Below are 26,299 nucleotides of genomic sequence, written 5' to 3'. Positions count from 1 at the left end.
TATTTTTAGAGAGAGAGAGGAAGGGAGAGGGAGAGAGAAACATCAATGTAAGAGTGTAACATCGATTGGCTGCCTCCTGCATGCTCCCCCCCCCCCCCAGGGATAAAGCCTGCAACCCAGGCATGTGCCCTGACCCAGAATCGAACTGGCAACCTTTGGTGCATGGGACTGCGCCCACCCAACTGAGCCACACTGGCTAGGGCAGGGATACTCTTACTAGATGCTAAGGGATCACTGGGCTTGTAGGATCTCACCAGATACTTCTCTTGAAAGGTTGCACTCTTTTTTTTTTCTTTTTTTTAATTTCAATCCTCACTCAGGGATATGTTTGTTGATTTTAGAGAGGGAAAGGGGGGAGAGAGAAAAACATCAATCAGTTGCCTCCCACACTCACCCTGTCTGGGGATTAAACCCACAACCTAGGTATGTGCCCTGACCGGGAATTGAACTGTCAAGCTTTTGGTGTACAGCATGACACTCCAACCAACTGAGCCACCCACCCAGGGCGAGAGGTTGCATTCTTAGCCATAAATGATCTTTAATACTAGATCTGTTCTGTAAACCATTATTAAGTGCAGTTTGGGCCCTAGCCAGTGTAGCTCGGTTGGGCGTCATCCTGTGCACTGAGAGGTTGCTGGTTTGATTCCCGGTCGGGGCACATGCCTGGGTTTTGGACTTGATCCGCAGTAGGGGGAGTGCAGGAGGCAGCCATTCGAAGTTATGCTCTCACATCGATATTTCTCTCTTCTTCCTTCCTCTCTCTCTAAAAGCCAATGAACTATTATTTTTTTTAAAAAAAGGCAATTTGGAGGGGCAGGTTTAGAAAATAAAGGCTATCGTGTGAAAAACAAAATTCCTCCTGCTGGTTTTTGACTGTGTGCATCTCTTGCCAGTTTTAAACCTGGCACTTAGGCTGGAGTGACAACTTTTGGAAATCCAGGGAAGACAGAAAAGCACTACTGTAATCTAATAAAAAAAATGCTTTTCCAGCCATGATGGCTGTGTGCTGATGCATACACTCAGTGTGAGAGACATCTGAAAATAAGGATGCTTTTGGGTTCTGCTTTCGCTTCAGTTCCAGATTCTACCTGAAACAGAACTGAGAGAATGTAAGGTGTTAGGAAAATGTACTGGAATTATGCAACCATATTAGGGGAATTTCAGATTAGGGGCAATTTTCTGAAAGTAATCAAATTTAAGAGATGTTTGCTGAAGCCCTTTGTCTGCATATCCCTGTGTCAACCTGTCTGGGGGAGATGAACAACTGACATATGTAGGCAGAGAAGAAGGCCGAGTAGTTTAGAAATGAGGGAACTGAGTACATCACCACTGTGCACATGGGAGTCAGTGTGATGTAGTGAAAAGCACGCTAAAATAGAACTTGAGAGGCCAGGTTCTATCATTTACTAACCTGCCCTACGTTTGCTAGCTGTGTGTCCTGGTCCAATCCTCTTAACTTCTGGGCCTCATTTTCCATTTTGGTCAAGTGTTGAGAATAGTACTGGACTGGTCACGTTTTCAAGTTTGTTACAACATACTAAACAATTTGAGATGATGATGGTGGTGGTGATGACGATGACGATTGCCACAAAGCCTGGCGAGTATCAATTGGAGCTGTCAATTCTGGTAGTTGATCTAATTTAGTAGTTATTTATTGATAACATCTAATTTGGAGCCCTAGTTTTCAATTATATCTAGCCCTGTTATAATGAACTATAATCACTTTTTAAAAGATTTCATGGTGGAAACAGCGTTTGAGCCAGTCATTGAAAGATGGTTAAAATCTTGACAAAGGAAGGTGATGGCTAGAAAGGGGCATTTCAGACAGTGAGAGAAGCATGAACAAAACATAGAAACATTGTGTGATATACTTTGTTCTGGGAAGACTTCATTTGGGCGGGTGCCTGGATTAACAAGATGGGATAGTAGAAAATGAGGTCAAAAAAGTGACTTTAAAACTATTAAAAGCTATTCAAGAAGTTGGGACATAAAAAAAGAAAAAAGGTTGGGACTTGATTCTGAAGGGAACAAGAGGCCATTGAGAATAGTTGAGAAAGGGAGCTATAGAATTTAGCCATAAATGGCATGAGGACTCTCAGAGAAAGGGCTCCTCATTTGGATAGCTGGGTGGCTGTTCCCTGTTAATAGAGATAAGGAGTTCAGGGGTAGGGGAGGAATGGGAGCTGAGACGATGTACTGGCTTGGGCACATCCCTTTACCCTCTCTGGTCTGCAAACAACGGATTACATGATTTCTGAGATTCCTTTCAACTCAGAGTACCAATAATTCTTGTGATTTTGAGCATTAAGTGATAAGCATTAAGAAATCTTTATTTATTAAGAGTCTTGTAGAAACTGCTGCTGTTGTTCCCCCCCCCCCCCCGAGACAACTTTTGAATTTACCTAGAATTTTTATTTAGCAAACATTTAAGCTTTAATTATCTGCTTTCCTTGAAGGGGCTGTGGATTTCCTTCCACAGCCTTAAAGTTCTCTAGGCTCTCCCATAGAATCCCCTTTGATTCTATTGACTGCAACCTGCACGGAAGGGCCTGCTGCCTTGAGGAATGGTCAGGTAGCTGGGATGAGTTCATACCCTTAGCCACTAGTGGCTAAGTCCTGTTCTCAGAAGATAAAGAGGCTCTTTCTGCTCCTAGCAGTGCTGCTTTTTTGCTTTGTTTGGGAAGTATTGTAACAGAGTGGTCCGTCCACTCTGGAGCCAGACTGCCTTAGTTTAAAGCCTACTTATCTCATTAGATGTGTCTCCTTGGGCGAGTTACTTATCTTTACCGGCCATGTCTCAGTTTCCACATCTATAAAATGGAGATACTAGAACTTATCTCAGTCTTGTCATGGGGATTGAATTAATTAGAAGAGTGCCAGGCACTTAGTGATATTCAAGTATCTGTTAAATACTTTTATTGGTGATGGAGGACAAACGAGGATTTTTTGTGTGTGTGGTTGTTTTGTTTTATGTTTGTTTTCTTTAACAGATTTAAATGGTTTCCCATAGCCAACACCCTAGCTTTCCACAATATTAGACACCGGCGTTTTGTTTTGTTTTGTTTTCTAAAGAGTAGCAAATGCCATCCGGGGCAGAAGGAAAATACTTTTCCCTCCTGGCATATCCCTACTTCTACCTTCTGCCCAAGTGCCCTAGAGGAACCCTGGTCAAACTTGTCTGCTCAGCTTCAGCAAGGGTCACAGACCAAAAGTTTCACCGTCGTCACTTTAAAAATAGCGTAGGTTACTTTTTTCCTTAGTGGAATTTAGCTAATTGAAGCATAAGACAGGCATGAACACTCTGGAGAGGTGGCTTTGACTCTTTCCATTTGTTCTCTTTGGCATTGACTTCTGCTTGTCCAGACTCTGCTGGTGTGGTGGATCTTATCCCCAGACAGACATGAGCCCTGAGCCCCAAGGAGTCAGCATGTATGCGTAGCTACTAATTGGGTATTTTCTCAGAGTTACTGATAGTGAAATTCCTGTTTCATCCAAAAGTGTGACCATCTCAGAGGTTCTGGAATGCTAGCTACTGTCTGTATTTTCGCCGTTAGTGTATCCCAGGTTAAATTTGTTCTTAAAATGTATTTGTTCTTCAGATCTTTTTTTTCCTTACTGTAATCAGTTTTAAGCCTTTCTTCCAAAATATTTTTCTTATTTAGCTCTGCTGAAGTTTCTTCAATATCTCAGTCATCTGTTCTACAGCCTCTGAACTGGCCAGTATTTGTAGCCTTCAGTGGTATTTAAAGCCCTTTTTGTGACTTTGACATTGTGTATGTAAAAGTAGTGGGATCAGTATAAAGACAAGGGTAACATCTCTTAAAACAGGCAGTCAACACATGAACTCCTGCACTGGTCTGAATTTCTATCATCTATCAGGGGGAAAGGTGCTGCTCTTTAAACCACCATAAAAGCCTAACTAGTTTTAAACATTTTGGAAAAAGAGGTTCATGCTAGGAAATCCTGAATGACGAGAGTCAACCTAACTGATCCCTGATTTGCTCCATTTTCTACCACTGGCCAAATCCTGCTTCTAATTTCTGTGGCACAGCCTTACACATATGTCTGTGTCACAGGACTTTGTCCCCCAGAGGCATTTCCTCCTTCGGGTAGATTCCTAGGAAAGACTGGCACCATGGCTTGCCCTTTGCCAGCACTCCTGCTGTGTAGGGGTCATGGATGAGGGGTCGGACTTCAGTCCTCTCTGCTCTCTTTCTGGAGGCCTAATAGGAATAGGGCTTCACAAACACTAATTTCTGATAGTCCTCAATGGAAGGAATGCCTTGTGTACCACAAGATGTCCTTACCCTTGAATCATCTGAGCTCACTTAGTATAAAAATCCAAACCCGCTCTCTTTCATCTAAACAGTGGAAGAGAGTTTCCTTTGGAAAGTCAAGTTGATAGTTTCATCTCATTCTGGTCTTTGTGATTATGACCTACAAAGGGATTACTACCCTAGCAGGGACTCTGAATTTCCTGAATAGGTTTCCCTCTGGTTAGTGGGCAGGGGAAGTACATGACTTTTTTCTTCTTCACTTTCCTAGGGTGGCCTGGGTCCTGTCTCATTGCTGTGTCATCTGTTGTCGTCTTTTCCCTTATCTCTATTCAGTGTGATAATGAACAGCAAAGCTGAAAGCTGCAGGGCTGTGTGCACTCACAGACTGCCTATGCTGTGAATGCCAGAAGGCTAGGAAGCCAACTTTGTAGTGAAATAGACTGAGTTCTAAGAATTGCTTTCACTGAGGAAGAGAGCAAGGGGGAAGGGGGAGCATAAAGGAGGATGGCGTCCCTAACTTGGACCCCAAACCGGCCATTTAGTTTTGTGGGAGGGCACAGTGAGGAGCAGCGACCCAAGGCTTTATCATTCCAGTTATCCAAGGTGTCTCTTCTGGACATCTCAGATTACTTTGCTGCCTGAATGTTAAACCTCCGATTGGCTGTGCATTGGTCCCCTACTCTAGTCTACCTTTAGTGGTAGGTATCAGTTATCAACTTCATGGAAATGTATGTTATTGATTTAGTGGGAAGTACTCTGAACTTTGAGATGGAAATGCTGAGTTTAAACCTTAACTGCACTTTCTAACACATAACTTTGAGTAAGACTGAACCACTGGCTCCTCTATTTCTAAATCCGTCTAATGGATAATAAAACCTACCTCACAGGAGTGTTGTGAGGATTGAATGAAAAGTATATGTGAACACACCAAGCACACTGCTTGCTTAGAATTTTTTACTTTGTGGGGAGAAGTATATTCACCCATCAAAATTATGGGTGTAATTGTTCCATATTTTTTGCTTTTAAGCAAAAACTTGTGTAGATGGCCATAAATATTTCTCACAGTTAATGTTTTTTTTAAAAAACACAACTAAAACTACAATGCTTGTAGAATAGCATAGTGATATTACCATACATTTTGCTGATAATATCAAAACCATGTGTAAACTCCTGAAGGATCAGTTGCAATCTTGGCAACTTTGTTATTTCACCCATCATTCTAAAGCTGGAGTGTTATGCAATTGAGAGCTATTTTGTACAAAGTAAAGAATAAATTTTTTTATAAAACATTGCATTTTGGTAAAAAGAGAGTATGAGAACACAGTGTGTAGAGAGTGATATCATAATGATGCTGAGAATAAAAAGCATGGTGGGAAAACTTGGTTGCCATGTACCTCCAGGCACACTGGAACTAGGCTCAGCCTTCATGAGTTCAAAAGAAAATTTGCTCACGTAGAAAATTGTTATTTCTATGTGTGATAGCTCTAAATAACCCAATGAGGGCAGAGTATATAAACAAGAGGACAATGGACAGTTTTTTCCAGACAGTTCCTGGATCTCCCCTAACCTGTAGTCCTGTAGTCCCTGTAGCCTCTGGCTAGATTTCATAGTTTCTGCTTATTACCCAACCCCCTATATGCAGTTGGGCTCCTTATGTGTGCAGAGATGTATATGATAGCAGATGCTCTCTTGACCCAGGTTCTGTGGCTCTCACCTCACTGGATGCTACCATTTGTTTATTCGTTTTTGGCCTTCGATGTAGCTAAAGTATGCTGGCCAAATTTCTTTAGGACAGACTTCATGGGATGGATATAAACCTAATGAGCTCATTGCTGGTAAATCTATTTTTTCTGGACTGAAGATGTCAGATGTGACAGAGGGAAAATTCAGTCTATGGTGGGAAAGGCAAGAGCCGATGCTGCCCATAGGCCTGACTGTCCCTGTCAGCTGGGGTTGCTGTCAGCTGTTTTGCATGTGGGATGGACCCCCACCCCCCAATTCATAGCACTTGAATTCAAGCTTCCTTTTGTTAACTTGTGGAGTATATTGGTGATGTGAGCAAGTTTCCTAAACCATCTCTCCAATACACCGAAGAAAACAGTCTTCTGGTATTCTGCCACCTTAAATTACACTGTGTGATTTTTGCTTATTCCCCTTTAGTCTCTGTCCACATGCATGTTTTTTATGTAGTTGCAGTCATTTTATATGCATATGCATTGTTCTATACCATTTTACATAAAGGACTTGAGCCTCCCTAGATATTAGTACCTGCACCTGGAAGAGGTGGTGCTCCTGGAACCAGTCCCTCTCGGATACTGGGGGATGACTGTACTCCCTTTTTCCATTTGTGTCATAAATATTTCCCGTGTATATTTGTAGGACTCATAAATTATAGCATATTAGCGACCCAATTTGATATATCACAGTGTCTTCCTCTTGTTACTCACTAAGGCTGTATCTAGTTTTTTGGTGGTTTGTTTATTTTTGTTTGCTTCTTGTTATGGGAAGCGTCAAAATGAACATCTTTGTGTAATGTTATTTACTAAAGAGAAATTTCCCGGAGTTAGATGTCAGGGTGTGGACATTTTAATGGCTCTTGCTTTGTAATGTCATATTTTGTTTTCCAGAGGAGCAATGCTGTCTTACACTGCTGCCAGTGTGTCTACAACCCCTTTTAAAAGCAAGGCTTTTAAACATTTAGCACAGGACGTGCCTTTGCTTTTCGATGGATCTTGTCTTATTGTGAGGAAAGGACCAAGCAGGATTTATAAGCTCCATCTAGCAGTGGCTAACTTTTTCTAGTAAAACCTAGCAGGAAACATCTACTGTGTGGGACTGCTCACTGCACAAAGCCCTGGCTTGGCTACATGGATGGTATGTCTCAGGTCTGGCTCAGAGCTACCAAATGCATTTTTGGTGAATTGTCTTTACCCTCACATCAGATGTGAATGCTCAAGTTGAAGTTTTCATTATGATTTTTTTGCTGGTAGAATGTTGTAGAAGTACAATTGAGCTTGCTGTATATTCTTAGTCACTTTTAAAAAAATGTCCTGGTTTGTTTAGAATGACTATGTTTCTCTATTTGGTTCCTTTGCTCCTTTGAAAAAATAAAAACAGCAAACAAAATAAAGTCCCATGTAGAGAAAAGCCTCTACCTGAACCTTCTGTCAGGACTGTTTACTTAAAGCATTGTAAGTTTCCATGGTTCATGTGATCTTAAGGTATCTTGTGAGTTGATCTTGTGAAATGAACCCTTGTGGTCCCTACTCTGGGCTAACCCTTTGTGTCTTATTTTTCACAGTGAACATAAAGATTCTGAAAAGAAACACAAAGAGAAGGAAAAAAACAAGCACAAAGATGGAAGTTCAGAAAAACATAAAGACAAACATAAAGACAGAGACAAGGAAAAACGAAAGGAGGAAAAGGTACAGAACTTTCCAGTGGGGGAGGAAGAGACGTGGGACATTCTTTTCATTTTGTTTACCTTTTAAAACAGGTAATGAAAGTAGCTTCATTGCATAGTAAGATCCCTTGGCCTTTGAGTGAAAAGATCTCCGTCAGGAGACTTTAGAGTCAACCATACTCTTAAACTATGAAACCAAAGCCTGTTGCCACTGTATTTACAGTACCATAGCTATCTAGATCATTATTTTACATGGCAGATGGATAAATTGAGAATGTAGGGTTCTGGAAATGTCAGTTTTCCTTCATGGGGAAAATTGTTTTGGGGGAAGGCTTAATGCTACATTGGTCCCGTGTTGAATGAAGGTGGTTCTTGAGTGAAAATGTGATGCTGGTGCCTCTTCTGGCTTTTGGTTCCAGCAGAGCCAGTGCAGCTATCTCAAAACGGCCAACTCCTCTGGCCTTGAATGAGTAGTGCTGTGGATCGATGTTTTAAAAATTGTTTTAATTTTAGGTTTTGGAAAAGTAACATTTGTACTTGGTAAATTCAGACAATGTGAAATAGGGAATATAGTGAAAAATACATCTCCCTTTTATCCCTGACTCACTGGCCTCTATCATTTCCTTTCTGGAGGTGGCCACTACACCAACTATTTTATTGTCTTTTTCCAAAAATACTGTGTGTGTATATGTGTGTGTGCGTGTGTACGTGTGTGTGTGTGTGTGTGTGTGTACAAAGAATTTTGAAATACCTAGAGTGTCTGACAAGTCTGGAAAATGGGAAGTTGAAGAAGGGGAATGTGAATATACCTTCCCAAATCAGAGAAGGCAGGAAATAGTCTATTTTGTTTTGTTTGTTTGTTTATTTCCTCTCTGTACTGCCAAGGGCAAATCCTTGAGAGGTGGAATATATTTACTGAGGGAGGGGGGACCTGCCACAATTTAAAGGTAAAAAGCTGCCAGTTTGCAGGGAAACTTTTCTCAGTGAATTGGGAAGTTCATCCTGAAGAATTGTAAAAATTGAGTCTTAGAAAAATATGAAGTCCTTCAGTTCACCTGCTTAGCAAGAAGAGTCAGTCTGCTATCAGGGTGTCCCGAAGGGTTGAGGCCACATGTTCTCAAATAAGAGAGAGGCTTCTTCAAATGTAGCTCTTTCAAGGAACTAATCAGTTACTGATGTTTGGCCTTTCAGGTTAGAGCCTCCGGAGATGCAAAAGTAAAGAAGGAGAAGGAGAATGGCTTCTCTAGGTAAGGGCCCCTGGCTTCTCTGTGGCTGCCAGCGGGCCGCTGCCCACATGTGCTGCTGCCCAAGCGTGCCTGTGCCTGACACTGACCGGCCCTCCAGGTCTCGGGGAGTGGCAGTGAGAGGCCTTGGTTGAAGCTCACTGGAGCATTTCTAGAGTGCCTTTTAGTGAGACTGGCCGGCCCATTTTCCAGAAGTTATTTTGAGTGAAGGTTAACAGGAAGAAATTTCTTTAAGTTGAGATATCATTTATATACCATAAAATTCACCCTTTTAAAGTATACAGTTTATTGGGTTTTAGTATATTCACTAGGCTGTGCGTCCTCCCCGCTACCGTGCTGATTTCAGAACACTTTCATCACCCCAAAAGGAAACTCCATACCCAGTCAGTAGGAATTATTACTGATAATAATCCGAGGCTCACATATTGATGCCTTCTTGACCTACGCTTTAGGGATGGGTGTAGATTTGAGTAGAAATACAGGGATGGCAAAAGTAGGTGTACAGTTGTGAGTACTCAAAACACAGAGTTAGTAAAGCTGTTGTAATAATCATGACCTGCACCTCTTTTTCCATAGGAACAACTATAAACCTCCTTTTGCCCCACCCTACACATCTCTCTTTTGTAGAAGGAAAGGAAAATATGCACAGTCTAGAGGTCACTTTTCCTTTGCTATTTTTGCTCTTATGATTTTGTTTTCCTCATCAGCCTCAACATTTTAAAATAAGCCTGAGGATTCCCTCTAGTTTCAAAAAACTGTGTTTGCCTGACTGGTGTGGCTCAGTGGTTGAGCATCAAAAACTACAAGTTTATGGTCATATATTCTCACTCATCTCCACAAAATGACAGAATGGATTTATTAGGAATTGTAGGCAGTGTTTGCATTGCATTATTGTCTAGGACAAACTGTTTTGAGTATTTTGCTTCCTTGAAACTTTGAACTTTCAGTTTCGTTTGAGAACATTTTTGAAAACTGCCATATCCTCCAAGTTCCTTAGACTAGGAGAAGCAGGAGCCCTCTTCAGGCATGTTTTGTAACTGTTTTGGGAATGCTGAATAATAAAATTCACTATAAGCTAGCCTAGACGTTCTGATTTCCTAGATAAAGTGACGGAGCACAGGGAGGCTATTTTCTGCCAAGAAACCGACTGCCTGGGTTTTTATTGAACTAATAGATCCTCAGAAACTAATGGACTCTTGGACTTGGCACAGTCTGGGCTCAGTTTCAGCCTTTCTGGGTCAGGAGGTTAGGAACACCCTTGGAGTCGGTGGCCTCTCCACCTCCCTGGGCTGCTTGTTGGCGTGCACGGTGTCTGCTGGGAATCCACATGTTCATTGGGTGTAACCTCGTTTTCTGAGAAATGGTTTTAGAGCTTCTTCAGGCCTGGTAACCCTTCCCACATGTTTTTAACTTCACCTGCGCTGAGACTAGGATCTAGCATTTATTGGTTGGGTAAATGGCAGTGTTTCTTTCTGGTGCAAAGCTTGTGGAGACTCTGGACTGTTGGGTCTATGTCAGTCACTTCTGTGGTGGGGGAAACAGCTTTAGAGGCTGGCATTTGGGGAGTGTGCAGAAATAAGGAAGGAAAGCTAATTTCTGTAAACATTCAAATTCTGTTGCAAGCAAGGGGATCCAGTATGCTTGAGGGGGTGGGGTGGGGTGGGGGTGTCATTTTCTACTCTTAAAACTCTGTGAACATCTTGACTTTCCTTTGCAACAGAGTCTCTAAGCTTATCCCTTGGGTCTGTTAGAGATGGGAAACTTTGCGTCCAGAGACCATTCCCTACACTGGTTAGTTAGCTCTGTGAGTGCTTCAGGCTGTAAGCAGTGAAGTGCGGATGCAGTGAGCTAAGCCAGGGAACATCCCAGGGCTGTGGTGATTGCTAGTCCCATGGCCGTTTCTCCTCTTCCTTCCTCTTTTTGGTTCAAGATAGTTGTTTAACAGAATTATCTTCTTATATTCAGAGGACAAATTCTTAGTAAAGATAAGGCAAGACACTCTTCTGTGTATCAAGTAAATAAACCTAAGGAGGATATTGAACGTTGACTAAATATGGCTTAGAATGAATTGAATTCAACCTGGGCCTCTCATTTAGCACATGTCCTTCTTTTCTTGTAATGTCAACTTGGTTGTTTCCCCATGTAACTAAGGTTATTTTCCTAGACCTTTTAAGATACCAAGTTTGGGAAATAAATTTTTATTCCTTTCCTTGTAAAAACTGTATTTTAGCTTTTGGAGCACTAGAATAATCAGTTCGAATCATTCCTCGGATCAGATACATAGTCTACCCTTCATGTGAAATGAGGAAACAATTCAGTTTCGTTTTGTTCCTGTTGTGGTTTGGGTCATGCCTGTAAAGGCAGCTAAGGTATAGTGGAGAAGACTGACTTAGAGGGAGTCCTGATCCCAAAGCTGGATATGCCTGCTCTTCTGTAAAGTGAGGACAGTACTTTCCTTCACAGGGTTCAGCTGATGATGAAGTGAGAAAAAGTGCTCATGGAAAACCTTTATAAAGTGTATGTGGTTGTCCTATTAGCTGCTTCTCAGTGAGAGAATTTATCCCTACTTTGGATTACTTGATATCGATGTTCCAGTGCTCATTAACTAACAGTTCTTTTCCTTTTTAGTCCGCCAAGAATTAAAGATGAGCCTGAAGATGATGGCTATTTTGCTTCTCCTAAAGAGGATTTGAAGCCACTGAAGAGACCTCGAGATGAGGATGAGTGAGTACCTCTCATTACTTTGATTTTTGAGAGCCAGAGGAGCTGTTTAAAGGATAGTGTGATGTGTGTCTCTGCAGTACACAGAAAAACCACATTAACGGACTTTTATTCATTTGGAATTTGTGATTAATGGACTGGGTGACTGATTTCTGTTTGAATTATGAGAAGTAGGGTTTGCTGAGCAAATAAGTGGTGTACCTGAGGCTTAAATGGAGAATATATATTTCCATTTTTCTTATTAAAAAGGTAATGCATATTATAGGAATTTCAAATAAAGCAGAATTCATGAAGAATATTTAAATTACTTAAGTTACTCTAAGTTTACCATCACTTACCAAAGATAAGTTTTCACTATTAAAGCAATTTCTCTTGGGATCTGTGCCTGTTAATACAGTCTAAGTGAAGTTTCAGTGGATAGAAGAAGTACTAAAATTGCTCTTAATTAAAACATTTAAGGCTTATAGGTACCTCTTTCTTAGATTCAATCATTGAGGTTAAATTCTGTTCATTATTTTCAGTCTTGTATAGCTGATTATGTTCCAGGAATGTACAAAGGATTTATGGTAGAAACTGGTGGTGGGGGAGGGAGGAGGGAAACACTTAGTGAACTCATTTATGTTCATTCAGAATTCATACAGAATTTCTTTCCTCCCCTTTCAAGCCAGTCATTACTTTGTGGCAACCATTGTTGCACTGTAGGTTCCTAGATTTCCATCTTCTAGTGGTGTCATTTATGTATATGTCCCTCCATTCCACTTCCCCCCAGGCCTGCGTGTAGTATAAAGTTGTTTGTTTTGTTCCATCTAGGGCTATAAGGATTGGGCCTTGGTCTGGCCTTCTTTCTCTCCCATTCTTGACTAGGATGCTGAGCCTAGAATAATAGCAAACAGGCCTACCTTGGAAGTCTCCAAGAGGAGTTAGGAGGTTCTAATCCTATTAGAGTTAGGAGATCCTAATCCTGTTGGTGAGAACTACTGAGTGACAGTTGTGTTAATTGCATATTCATGTTCCCCTTTCTAGTGCTGATTATAAACCTAAGAAAATTAAAACAGAAGATACCAAGAAAGAGAAGAAACGAAAACTAGAGGAAGAAGAGGTTAGTAAAGAGACATAGGCCCTCTGGGGCTTGAGTTTGGAATAGGGAGTTTCCCATAAAACAACTTTTGAAGGCAAATGGGTTTTAGGGATTTAATTGGTCTGCTGTGGAGGAAAAACTCTTACACATGTACAGTGGCTGTGGCACTGATAGTGTGAAGATCTCTCCCAGCCTTCCTGGGTGTCTGCCCATAGCTATGCTGCCAACTGACCCTCTTAGAGAAGCTCTGCCGTCGGCATACATACAGAGGGAGGTGTAAAAAAGAAATCATATTTGCCTACAGTCTAGAAGAGCTTCCCTAAGAACGTTTTCTAGTGCTCTGCCATATCTAACAAGGCTTGCTCACCCCTCACTTTGGGTAACCATGCCTATGTAATGTCCCTTAGTAGGTGCCACTTGGACATAGGGTGAAGTCCAGGCTCTTGACCACAGCTCTGTCCAGTGTGGCCTCTGCATCTTGTGCCTCTCTTCATCTTGTGCCTCTTCCCTAATTTGCTTTGTTCTAGCTGCACTGACCACCTGTGTTTCTTTTCCACACTGTTCTTTTGTGCTTTAGTGCTTTCTGTAGCACCTACTATTTCCTGTGTCAGGAACACACATGCTCTTCTTCTCCCGGCTTATAAAACTTCCTTAAAAATCTCAGTTAAAACCAATACTTTTCTAAGGGTTCTATTTGATGTTTGTGGTAGATTGAACATATAATGTTATGGTTCCTTCTTTTGACCTTTTCTATTTCTTATACTAAAGATTTGTTAGCAAGTAGTTCAAGTAAAACATGCCAGAAATTCACAGGGGTCTTAATCCTGCACTCTCCTATGAGAAGAAGGAGTTGAGTGAGCTTTAACTCTCATGCTGCATTTGAGGGTAGCTGCTGTCTTGGGCAGAGTGGATTCAACAAGTATAAAGACAATAGCTTGAAGTATTGCCAGTAAAGATAGTGATAGTGAGGGGCAGTGAATCTTCAGAGTGTAATCTATCATAGCAATAAGAGTAAAAGTAATAATTAAAGTTAAATGTAACAGGTGCTTATTGTATGCCAGGCACTGCTCTTATTTTATATGTATGTCATTTCATTTAATCCTTAGAACAACCCTTAGAGACAAATATTGTTACTATTAGCTCCATTTTACAGATGCAGAAACTGAAGTATAGAGAGGTCGAATCATTTGCCTAAGTTGACACAGCTTCTAGTGGTAAAGCTGGGGTTTGATCCCATGCAGTATTGTACAGCTGATTATGTTCCAGGAATGTACAAGGGATTTCAGAGCCAGCACAATAGCTACCATGTCATCCTGCCTCCTGGGAGACTTTTTTCCCACGTAAAGAGAGAAGTGCCTTTAACGAAATCATATTAAGAATATTAACAAGTAGGTGAGCCATAGAGAGATGATTGGGCCCTGAATTTAGGGAATTGTAGTTTTTCTGACAATTACTCTGTTCTTGGCAGAAGTTCAAGTTTATGAGAGCCAATTCAAGGAATAGAGAGTGGGGTGTTGAGTAGTGATTATGGTAGTCAGTCACTTCACTTTGGTGTAGATCATCAGACTAGTCAATAAAGAGATGTAAAGCTTAGCTCTCCATGCTTTCCATATTGCCTTAACGCTTATGTTGCATTTAGGCACAATAGTACTCTTCTTAGAGCTTGGAAGAGGTTAGTCATAACTGTTAGGCCATTTGGAAAAAAGAAAAATTGACACACACACCCCCTTTAGTTGTTGTTTAGCAACCCCTTTCTCTCTACAGGGGGAGGGAGGGGAAAAAATTTCAGGCTGAAAGACTGAATTAATACAGTCTTATCATGGCAAGGACCCCAGATGGCAGGATTGGTCATGAAACCTCACTTGCTGGCTATGGTGTTTTCATTTCTGGGAATTGTTCTGAAGTCTCTCAGTGACTGATTATCCCATTTTAAGGCTTGAAAACATACAGTAGCCAGTATTTTACTGATGATGGGGCCATCTGCATTCCTGTTCAGAAGAACTATTCAGAGAATGTCTTAACTGAAAAACATTTCCCTTTCCTGTGGTGTGTGTCAGCCTAAATAGTAAACATTCTCTGAATTATGTGATCCTCTAGTACTTTCTCCTCACAAACATACACACACATATATTCCTATTATTAAATATGTATGGTGTTGTAGTCTTTCCTCTTTCTTTTACCCCAAAGGTCATTTGCTTAAAGATCCCGAGTTTGTCTTGAATGCCATCCTATCACGTAGTCCTAGAATGTTATCTATTCCAGTCATTTCCATGTGTCACATTCTTTTATTTTTCTGGTCAGCTTGGGCTTTCATCATGGTCAATATCAGCGATGTGACGTTGGGGAAGTAACAAAACATCTGTTTCAGAGTTTCCTTGATTATAACTGGAAGAGGTCAAACCAAACTGTCTATAGAGCTCTTTCAAGTTCTGCCATTCTGTAATTGCTTTTAAGATAGCTCAAAACCACCTTTCAGAGCTGTATAAAACTTGTTGACTTAAATGATCTTGAATAGTTAGAACAAAGGAAAATATTCTTTAAAAGAGTTTGAATTCTCTTGAGTAGTAGCTCCACCTGTTGAACAGCACATATTTGCCTGGATGTGTATATGTTTTGAGATTTATCTCCTGTATTGGTGAATTGCACTTGTTTATGTTTGATCTTTTTCTGTGCCACTGTGACAGCTCAGCTAGGGTCAGAGCCATAAAGAAATACCACCTTAAGAATCAGTAATAACTTTAGGACCTTCCAAACACTTGCTTACTGTTTTGTGACTGTGTTTGCAGACAGCAGTAATAGAAAGTTCCTCACTAGGCTCAGGAATTTTCTTTCCAATTGTATATTAAGCATCTAATAAAAAGCCTCATATCCTCATTATTTGGTGGTGTTAGAAGAGGTATAAAGATGAGTAGATTTAAACATAAGTGAGGATAATACAATGGGGTTTCTCTGTACAGCAGCAGTGCTTTCCCAGTCTCACCTGAGGTTAAAAAAATACACGTTCCCAGGCTCTTCCTCTGCAGAATGTATGTTTTAACTACTTTCTTGAGTAATTATTTGTCAGGGAATTTTGGGAACTACTGCTCTAGAGAAAAGTACTAGTAAATTTTTATTCATCTGTCAAATAGGAGGAATTGGACCTAAGAATGTCTCTAGTTGTCATGTTCTGTGATTCCAGTTTTTCTTCCTAATGGCTCCCCCAAACTACTTCTAGAAATGCAACTAGTCCTTATTTAAGTGCTTTCTCACAATGTTTCTTTGTAGGACGGTAAATTGAAAAAACCCAAGAATAAAGATAAAGATAAGGATAAAAAAGTTCCTGAGCCAGATAGCAAGAAAAAGAAGCCGAAGAAAGAAGAGGAGCAGAAGTGGAAATGGTAACATCTCAGCACGGGCTTAAAATGTCAGCTCTTTGATTCCACAACCTAATTGAGCAATAGTGTTGAATTATTAAAATTAATATCCTGATATTTGAGGGAGGAGGGAAGTATGTAAAAGAATCTCTCTAGAATAACATTCTGAAAGAAGTTTCCCAGGTCCTGGTGAAAGCATTAACTAGCTCTTAACCTGTTGGATCTCAAAACTAGGTCCCAGCCTATGGAACAGAATGAACTGTAGAAGTAGAGCTATGAATATATGGGAATTTAGCATATGAAGAACACTGCATTTTGAATAATAGGAATTATTTTAAATAAGATGGATGATTCCATAAATAATGCCTGGGAAACTGCCTGTTTTAAAAAAATAATCTCCCCAAGAAAACCTGGGTGAATATTTTTATAATTGTAGAATACTGAAGTCCCTTTGAAGCATGACATAAACAGAGCCATAAGGAAAAGATTTATAAATTTGATACGTCGAAGTTAAATCTTCTGCCCTGGCCAGGTGGCTCAGTTGGTACACTGAAAGGCTGCAGGTATAATTCCCGGTCAGGGCATATGTAGGTTGCGGGTCCAATCCCCGGCCCCAGTCCAGGAGCGTGTAGGAGGCAACCAATCAGTGTTTCTCTCTCAAAACGCTGTTTTCCCCTCTCCCTCCCCCTCTCCCTCCCCCTCCCCCTCCCCCTCCCCCTCTCCCTCTCCCTCTCCCTCTCCCTCTCCCTCTCCCTCTCCCTCTCCCTCTCCCTCTCCCTCTCCCTCTCCCTCTCCCTCTCCCTCTCCCTCTCCCTCTCCCTCTCCCTCTCCCTCTCCCTCCCCCTCCCCCTCCCCCTCCCCCTTTCCCTCTCTTTCCCTCTCTTTCCCTCTCCCTTTTCCTATCTCTAAAAATTAATGAACATGTCCTCAGGTGAGGATTTAAGGGAAAAAAAAAGTTTAATCTTCTATATGACAGACAAACTCATTCCATTTTGCAAAAGTCTTAAGGAAAAATACTTGTAATACACAGGGCTGAGATTCCTAATATGAAAAAGGGTCTTTTAAAACAAATATGAATGGAGTGATATGACAGAAAAGTGAACAGACAACCCACTGAAAATAAATGATTAGTAAACACCTTAAAATACGGTCACCCTTACAAGTAACAAAGGCACAAAGAAAAATAATAAATGATACATCTTTTTATTTAATGTCTCTCAGACTGGGAAAGATTAATAAGTATTAAAATGTGTAGGCTTGTATGAGAAAACGGACATTTTCCTTCACTGTCGGATGAAGAACCAGGCAGTCTTATGAAGGACAATTTAGCAATCACAGAGGTTACTTTTGAAAAGTCTATTTAGGTGGGAAATTTTGTTTTCTAGTTAATAAGTTTTGATGTTTAGAATTTTGAAATAAACACTTTTTTAATACTGATTTACTTAAAACTTTGTATTATTTAACTGCTACACCAGTAATAGATGATTTGTATCTATGTTGAAAAATTCAAGTGATCCAGAGGGATAGGAGTTAGGAAAAAAATGACAGTTCTCTTTCCCTCTCTCCCATTCCCGCTTTTCCTTTCCAGCTTTGGGGCAACCACTATTCGTAGTTTGGTGGGTAGAGTTCCAGACCCATTTGTATGCATTTACTCTATGGATTTTATGGTTTAGAAAAATAATCTTCCCAGGATCTGAGGAAAGGGGAAGGAGGTGGTCAAGAGGAGCAGAGCTGCAGTGGCAGAAATGGTCAGCACAGCCGTGAAACTGGCATTGTGTGTGTGAACACACATGGGGTTAAAAGGAAAGTGTAGGAAAAAATCAGGGAATCCTGGGCCTTTGCAGAGGTCAGAGTCAGAAAACAAAAGGTGTATTTTTGCTCTTTTCACTTTCTTTCACTTTTTTTTTGGAACTAATTGAAGTTTTTCAATGATAGAATATTGAAAGGTTTTTATGGCCTTTAATAAAGTGAAATTTTTTTTTGTTTGTTTAGATAAAGTGAAGTGATTGTGTAAATCAGGGGTTATTACTTGGGTGTCATGAGAAGGGCTAGAAACTCATCAGTCTGTTGTCTTGCCGGGTTCTGTGGTGGGAGCTTGTGTCTGTTGAATGAATAAGTTCCTTGTCATCACTATCTCCTTGCTGTCTTTCCCTTTCCTTGGCTCTTTTGGGCCCTGATGTATTCTTTTCCCAGCCCAGCCTTGTGTGTGTATACCCTGGAAGGGTCTAATAGTCTAATTTTGCTTTCGTGGTTGAAATTCTTACTGGTGTTGCCACACATTAATTCTGAGAGACTGGACTTTGTGGGTTTTGTTTGTTTTTTGTTTAAGTGTGGGACTGGTTAGTCTTTAACTGAAGATGGTTGGTTTGAGAATAAGCAGTCTTTGCTATAGCCTCCTTGCATGCTTTTCTCAAGCCTGATTAAGTCTTGTGCATTCTTTAGCACAGTGCTTTGTGGTACAGTGTGAGTTTTAGAAGTAGAGAACAGGAATAATTGGCCTCTTACCTGAGAGCTCTCTTTCTCTTTCCTTCTGTCACTATTGGCTGCATGTTACACTCTGAAGTTAGTGGCCCAGTCCTCTGACTGTGCAGCCAGGGATCTTTAATGGCAGATACTCTCGTTTGTACTGTCCTCTTGCTACTCCACTGAAAGAATTACACACTTTACCAACTTGACTAGTGTGCAGATCTTTTGCTTCCCCGCAGAGTCTACAGACTTGTTCATCTTGCCAGAAACGAACTTTGATCCCTATTTCCCTGTCTTTGGTAATTGTGAGGATGGGGAAATGGTCGAGACCCCTCTGGATCTCTTCACCGTATCGCGGCTTTCCCATAGGAATAGTTACAAGGGGCGGCAGTGTGCTCAGGCTTAGTCCCGTGGAAAGCTGTTTAACCTAGACCCCATTTTAACTGGTGCTGTTGTAGCCGTGTAGGATTTCAGTTCGCCTTCCAGTAAGCGCACTTTTGTGTAAGGGCTGCACCTGTTGAGACCCAGGTCCCATGTTTGTTCTACACAGAAGATGCTTCCCCAAAAGACCTGGAGACCGTGGAGTTTGTTGCGGGTGTTAGGTGTGACTTTAAATGGAGTTTTGAGTCTTTTTTAGCAAAGAGACTCAAAGGATTATAATGTGTTGAAAGACGAGGACTCTGAATACAACCAGTAGTAGTGATAAGAAATTTATGGAATATGGATCGATAGTCTCCTCAAACCAGAGAAACTGCCATTGATTCCATAGATTAGCTTCCAGAAAGCTGTAGCTTGTGACCTTTATTTCTGAAATTGTAAAAATTAATGTGCATTCTACAGTGTACTATGAGGTGTTTAACTGCAAGGGAATTTGATTTCCGAGAGCGTGTGGATGTTTACATTCCTGTCTTACACACATTTCTAGCACTTTTCCACTTTGTTTATTCAAGCACACTTTATTGTCAAATTTATACCTAACTTGGGTTAGTAAGTCAAGTCTGCTATAGAGATGTCAATCTCGATATCTACGTTTTTCTTCATTCTGTTGGCGAAACATTGATGGGGGTGTAAAAGGGCATCAGTACTGTCAGAGACATTTGTATAGAGAGAGTTGCTGATCCAGTGATAGCAGCCTGTGGGAGGATATGTTCTTTCTGTTTAAACTGATTTGGAGAGTAATAGACTTGGCATTTTGGATGGGTTCCTGCATCTAGACCTTTTTATGCCAACGTCTCGTTGAGAGATCCTGCTAGTTTCACATCTGTAGAGTGGTAGGTTAGTCATAGAGGATCTTTAATGTTCCTTCTAGGTCTAAGATTTTACTACATCTTGACCTTGAGGTCTGTTTTTTAAAATTATCTTTAATTGTAGTAGAATAGCATAAAATTTGTCATCTTGACCATTTTTAAGTGTTCAGTTAAGTGGTGGTATTAAGTACATTCCCATTGTTGTATAAACCATCGCCACCACCATCCATCTCCAGAACTCTCTTCATCTTATAAAACTGAAACTCTTAATAACTCTCTCTCATCTGATCCTTTTCCCCTAGCTGTTGGTAACCACCATTCTACTTTCTCTATGAGTTTGGTTACTTTAGGTACCTCATGTAGTGGAACCATACAGTATCTGTCCTTCTGTGACAAGCTTATTTCACTTAGCATAATGTCTTCAAAGTTCATCCATGTTGTGCATGTGTCAGAATTTCCTCCCTTTATAAGGCTCAATAATATTCAATTTTATATAAAGACCACGCTTTGTTCACCCATTCACCTACTAATGGATACTTGGCTTGTTTCTACCTTTTGGCAGTTGTGAATAGTGCTGCTATGAGTATTCATGTACAAGTATTTGCTTGAATACCTGCTTTCAGTTATTTTGGGTATATTCCTAGGAGTGAAATTGCTGGATCATATGGTAATTCTGTGTTTAACTTTTGAGGACCTGCTATACTATTTTCCACAGCAGCTGTACCCATTCATGTTCCCACCAACAGGGCACAAGAGTTTCAATTTTTCCACATCCTCATCAACACTTACTATTTCTAGTTTGTTTCTGTTTTTACTAGCCATCCTAATGGCTGTGAGTGCTATCTCATGGCTCTGAATTGTATTTTCTTGATTATAGGTGATGTTGAACATTTTTTCAGGTGCTCATTGACCATTTGTGCATCTTTGGAGAAATATCTATTCCGTCCTTTGCCTGTTTCTTAATTGAGTTGTTTATCTTGTTGTTGAGTTTGTAGTTCTTTATATATTTTGGATATTAACCCCTTATCCATCCCATGCATTGCTTTTGCCTCTGTTGGTTGTGTTCTTTGATGCACTATTTTAAATTTTGTAGTCCAGTTTATCTAATTTTTCTCTTGTTGCCTGTATTTTTGGTGTCATACCTAGGAAATCATCACTAAATCCAATGTTATGAAGCTTTTGCCTTATGTTTTCTTATAAGCACTTTATAATTTTAACTCTTACATTTGTGTCTTTGATACATTTTGAGTTTATTTTTGTATGCAATATGAGCCCAACTTTGTTCTTTTGCGTGTGAATATCCAATTTTCCCAAAATCATTTGTTGAAAAAACAGTACTTTCTCCATTGAATGGTTTTGGAACCCTTGTCAGAAATCATTTGACTATATGTTGACTTTGGTTATGTAGTATACTATTATTACAGCACAGTTTTGTTACATGTAATTTTTATTTGATGTTTCTGATCTTTGTTTAAAATATTGGAGTTGGAAGATAGGAAGTAATAATGTGAATAATTGGCCTTTGAAATGATTCTGTAGAACTCTAGAACTTTTTATTTTAAGGTAGAAATAGTGAAGATTAAAATTTGTTACGTTTTAAAATATTCTCTCTGTAAGATAACTGATTGACTCTTAAAATAACAAAGTGGTGGTCGTGAGGTCTATTTAATTCTAGAGAAAAAAGACTTTTGAGACATATAACCAATTGCAGTGCATGGTCCTTAATTAGATCTGAATTTATAAAATATATTTTGGATTTAATTGGGAAGTTTATAATATGGTCTGGATAGTAGAATGCTACTAGGGAATTATTAATTTTGGTACATGTGATAATTGTTTTATAGCCAAATGAGAGACCATCCTTATTTTTAGAGAGATGTTTGCTGAAATATTCAGGGGTGAGGTGGTATATCTGCAATTTACTTTGAAATGGTTCAGCAAAAAAAATAGGAAATTTAGCATAATATTAACAATTGTTGTATGTAGGTGATGGTATATGGTGTTCTATACATGATTCTTTGTTTTTCCATGTTTGCTCATTTTTAAAATAAAAAGGTTTTTAAAAGCCATTTCCACTGAGGCTTATATTCACTTATCATTGTCTGCTAGATAGCTTTGGATAGCCCAGAAGTACCTTAAACTCAATATAACCCAACTGAACTATTACTTCCCAGTCTTCTGTTCCATTATGTACTTTCTCATAGGGTTGTTTCCCCTATACCTTCAACTGGCATCTCCACCCACAGGAGGCCTTTTCCTATGTGTCAACAGTGTAAATGTCATGTATTCCATTGTGGTTTACTGTCATATCATAGTGATAAAACTGGTTCATTTCCATATCCCCACTTGTTGCTGAGCTCCTGGAGTGATGACTCTTGTATTCAATATCTTTGAACTGAACTGTTGAAATGTATTTTCCTCCATTTCATCTTATTTGTTGTGTTGGCTTTTTCAAAGTGAAAAACACTGGTTATTTTGATCCAGGCCTTGAATGTGGGGCTCTGAGTTATTGTTAAGCGCACCAGTCGATTGAGCAGATAATTTGGCATTTAATAGGTGATATTCTCTATAATAGGTAAAGTGATCACTAAATGAGGTTGTACCTTGTCTTCTAAAGGTGGGAAGAAGAGCGTTATCCTGAGGGCATCAAGTGGAAATTCCTAGAACATAAAGGTCCTGTATTTGCTCCACCATATGAGCCTCTTCCAGAGAGTGTCAAGTTTTACTATGATGGTGAGTTCCAAGGTTATCCAATTCTTGGCCAAGAAAAGACTGATTCTATTTAGGAATAGAAAGTGAGGAAGGATCTGTGCTGTATAATACTTTTGTTTATTTCATTTTGTTTTATTGTCATATTGTTTGGGGGAAGGGTCGTCAGGTATTTATTTAACTCTCAAAGGCCCATTTGGTGCTGAGAAGGTACCATGAGAAAGAGGCTGTTAATGCCTTATCTACATGGTCTCAAAACAGTTCCTCCACATAGCTCACAGCACTGGGCCCACAGTCTAAGTGCTTTTATCTGAACTTTATTTCTAAGGAGCTACTCTTTCCAAAAGTTATTAGAAAAGTCTTACTTGGATGATAGTGTTTTATTTTAGCAATATAATGCAAACTTGACAAGCCGGGCATCACTAGAAATAGTATTAATGTTTGGTTGAGGATTAGTCTGCCATCAACATCTAGGAGTAGGGCTGGTGGGTGTCTGTCACTCACTGTACATAGCAGAACACTACGCCTTTGCTACATGTGCAGTCTAGTCTGATGTGCTGCTTTGAAGAAATGCCCTGCCTAAATATCGTAGAACCTTTAGAATTGTCTGTTAACTCTCATAGGTATTTTTGTCCTTGGATTGAAGAATTTGAGAGCAGTCTTTGACGCTCCTCCTTTTGGCAGCATAGCAGTCAGTATACAGATAGTAATGCTCAACTGATATCCCTCGTTCCAAGATTTCTATCCAGAAGTAGCTAGAGCATGATTTCTCAAACCCTTATGTTCTTAACCCCAGGTGGATCTGGGCCCCTTTAATAGGTGTGGAGTTGGGTGCTTCTGAACCAACTGGTCTGCTGACCAAACTTTGAGAAAGGCTCAGCAGGAGAACTCAAAGTATCAGTGGTGAGCACTAAGAGTTCTGATGCATCTCTGTCTACCAGCAGTACCTCGGGGCCATGGGTGCTTACAGGTCAAGATAATAGTTTATACTGAGAGGCTGGGTCTTGCAAGTAAGTGTTTCTTCATCATGCCTGTTCAGATACTGCGACCCAGCAGAGGCCAGTATTGACTAATCCTCGATCGCGTGGTGTTTGCAGTCTAGTGGTACCTCATAGGCTCAGTGACAAACACTTACATCAAATAAACATTCTGACCTGTGTTCACCAGAGAGCACAGGACAAAGTTCTGTCAGCCCTCACAATGGGTCATTCCTGGAGACTCTTAAATATGACTCAAAGCCAAAACTCCAAAGAAAAGAAAGAGCCTAAGACCTTAAAGAAGACAGTCATAAAAGTACAATTATTCTGTAGCCCTTCTGGGTTTACCAAGAGCTTTAGAAAGGTCAACTGGTAAAGCCTCACTTTGAGGTTCAAAGTTATTAGGGGACACTAGATTCCCGAGTCTTTGCGTTTCTCTTCTCAGGATGGAAAGCCAAGGCCTGAACAGTCATCACTGGTCTCCATGATCTCTCCCCTGATTCTTGCCCAGTCCTTGGTCATAGGAGCTCCAGTTCCAGGGCTATAGTATTTTCTTAGTTGGTCTTTTCTCTGGAATTCTTCTCTTTGATTATGTAAGCTCCCAGTCTGCAATAAGCCAGGAAGTCGCATTTGTCTTGCTGGTCCAAATTGATTCTGCAGTCCTGCCTACTCTCTAGGGAAGAGAATTCTCAGATTCTTTTAGAACTTGCCAGGGAGGTAGGGCATGGGCTGGCCGAAGCGGTGAATTTCCTCTAAGAACGGCCAGTTTTCAACTCTGACTCAGCACTTTCTTCTTCCTGGAGCTCAGCCTCTTCCACAAAGTGCTCATTGCCAGGAGCCTTCGAGTCATCCTCCACCACATGCTGCTGGGAGCTGTCATTTCGTCTTTTGACAGCCCATCTAAAACAGGAGGTGTCAAAATTGCTTCCTCTATTGAGACAGAATTTAGTAAAATTGCCCAGAGTCTCCATTTAAAAGAAAATACTGCTGTTTATTTAGTTTATACTAAACAGACCTGAGAGAACAGTTTATTTTCTTTCTTGCCATTTATTTTATTCTTAGAGACTTAATGTTTTCCTTTATATTGGAAGCATGTTACAGCTTTAGTGACAACTGTGGGTCAGACCTGAATGGGGGGTTCTGAAGAAGTGCAGAAAACCCTGTGTCCTCCCCACTGTCTCTTCCAGAGTCTGGAGCTTGGAGGTTGGGGGGAAGCAGCGCCACCTGTCGGCCTCTTAAGTTACGGATTCTAAGCAGGTTGTTTTGTCTACCATGGCAGTTTCAATTTTGAGCAGCGATTCCCTGCATTCCTACAATCAGGGACCATAACCTGCCAGTCAACATGAGATGAGATGTCATCTGAGTTTTGAAATGACTAGATTTCTGGTTAAGTTTTAGTTTTCTATAACAAATGTGAAAATCCTTGGTGAATTATTAGTACCTATATAATAGTAAGGTAGTGGTATAGTATTTAACCCAATTTTAAGTATAGCCAAATTATTACGCCATGGATGGTATTGTAAAGTCGGATTTTCAAGAAAAAAAAGGAAATGGGCCCTAAAGTACTATTAAAAAGTACTCTATTTGAAAAGTAGATTAAACTCCGAAGTACTTTTATTAACTACTTGAGGTACATAAAACCCCAAGGCCCCATTCAGATTTACTCTACGCCGTGTAACATCAGGATTCCTTGAAGTGCTTTTACTAAATGTGGGCACTGTGCCGAGGACCCAGTCATCCCTTGTGTTCTCGCTGAGTCCTGATGCCCTGAATGAGGCAACCTCATAATGCCTGTGTTCCAGGGCAGAGCATCTCAAACTCTGGTGGGCACACAGGCCACTTGGGTCTTGTTAAAGTGCACTTACCAATCCAGTAAGTCTGGGGTGGGGCCTGAGATTCTGCAAACAAACTTCCGCTTGATGCCAATGCTGTTGGTCTGTGAGCTACACTTTGAGTAGCAAGGGTGTAGAGGAGGGTCTTACTTAGACTTTTCATAAAGGATATCTGGGCTTACCTGCTATGGATATATTTTTTTATTCATATTCCACCCACCTAACTTTAAAGAAGAAAGATGCCTATTTCCTTTCCCCACAATTCCTTTCTTCCACTCCCTGCCCTATCCTTTCCTCCCCTTCTTGAACAGAAACTGCTTAGTTTAGCAGTGGCAGAGTCCCTCTGAGGATTTGATTTTTAAAAACCACTGAGGAGGTGTAAAGGACCCTGCTTACTGAAAGGAAAAGGAAGAGTGACTGGGCCTCCCCCAGGTCATCCCTGTTCTGAGCAGGCACCTGGGAACAATTTACTGATATAGTCTCCAGAGAATGACCCAGGTAAATATCTGCTAAAGAGAAGGAACATTTATACAAGTAGATATAAGTCAGAATATTGTCGTCGTCGTTGTTTCCACGTGTCACCAGACCTCTAGATACCTTGGGAAGGTAAACAGTTATTACAGCAGATTTCTCCAGAGCTCAGTGTTTATACTCAGAACATGAATATTATACCTTATTTTTTTGGAACCACTTTTTTTTCTAGGTAAAGTCATGAAGCTGAGCCCCAAAGCAGAAGAAGTAGCTACGTTCTTTGCAAAAATGCTCGACCATGAATATACTACTAAGGAAATATTTAGGAAAAATTTCTTTAAAGACTGGAGAAAGGTATTGTAGCTCATGTAGTAATATCCTACCAAAATCACCTTGCAAAAATAGTGATTAACTACTAAATAATAAACTAATTTTACAGCAAATCCCTGGGTATAAAATTTGAGTTTATGAATTATATTATGTTAAAGTTATTTTTTTCTGCTTATTTACTGTATTATATA

General features: G+C 40.3%; 1 protein-coding gene across 2 annotated transcripts in view; it reads left to right on the top strand.

Moving 5' to 3' along the window:
* The window catches only part of TOP1 (DNA topoisomerase I), an 81,015-nt gene that overhangs the window by 33,139 nt on the left and 21,577 nt on the right, over nt 1–26,299 (top strand). Inside the window, exons 4-10 of one of the 2 annotated variants that reach the window (XM_016219333.2) lie at nt 7,579–7,702; nt 8,872–8,927; nt 11,553–11,648; nt 12,669–12,744; nt 15,988–16,100; nt 22,407–22,522; nt 26,011–26,132. In XM_016219333.2, coding sequence (XP_016074819.1) covers nt 7,579–7,702; nt 8,872–8,927; nt 11,553–11,648; nt 12,669–12,744; nt 15,988–16,100; nt 22,407–22,522; nt 26,011–26,132 — 703 coding nt within the window. Of the gene's footprint in view, nt 1–7,578; nt 7,703–8,871; nt 8,928–11,552; nt 11,649–12,668; nt 12,745–15,987; nt 16,101–17,987; nt 22,523–26,010; nt 26,133–26,299 lie in introns of those variants that run through there. The other variant, XM_087818729.1, reaches the window with a different exon arrangement.

Source organism: Miniopterus natalensis, chromosome 7 (genome assembly GCF_054644295.1).
Source record: "Miniopterus natalensis isolate mMinNat1 chromosome 7, mMinNat1.hap1, whole genome shotgun sequence".
Classification (NCBI taxonomy): Eukaryota; Metazoa; Chordata; class Mammalia; order Chiroptera; family Miniopteridae; genus Miniopterus; species Miniopterus natalensis.
Note: the sequence above shows the minus strand (reverse complement) of the source record. Positions and strands in the feature narration are given on the sequence as shown.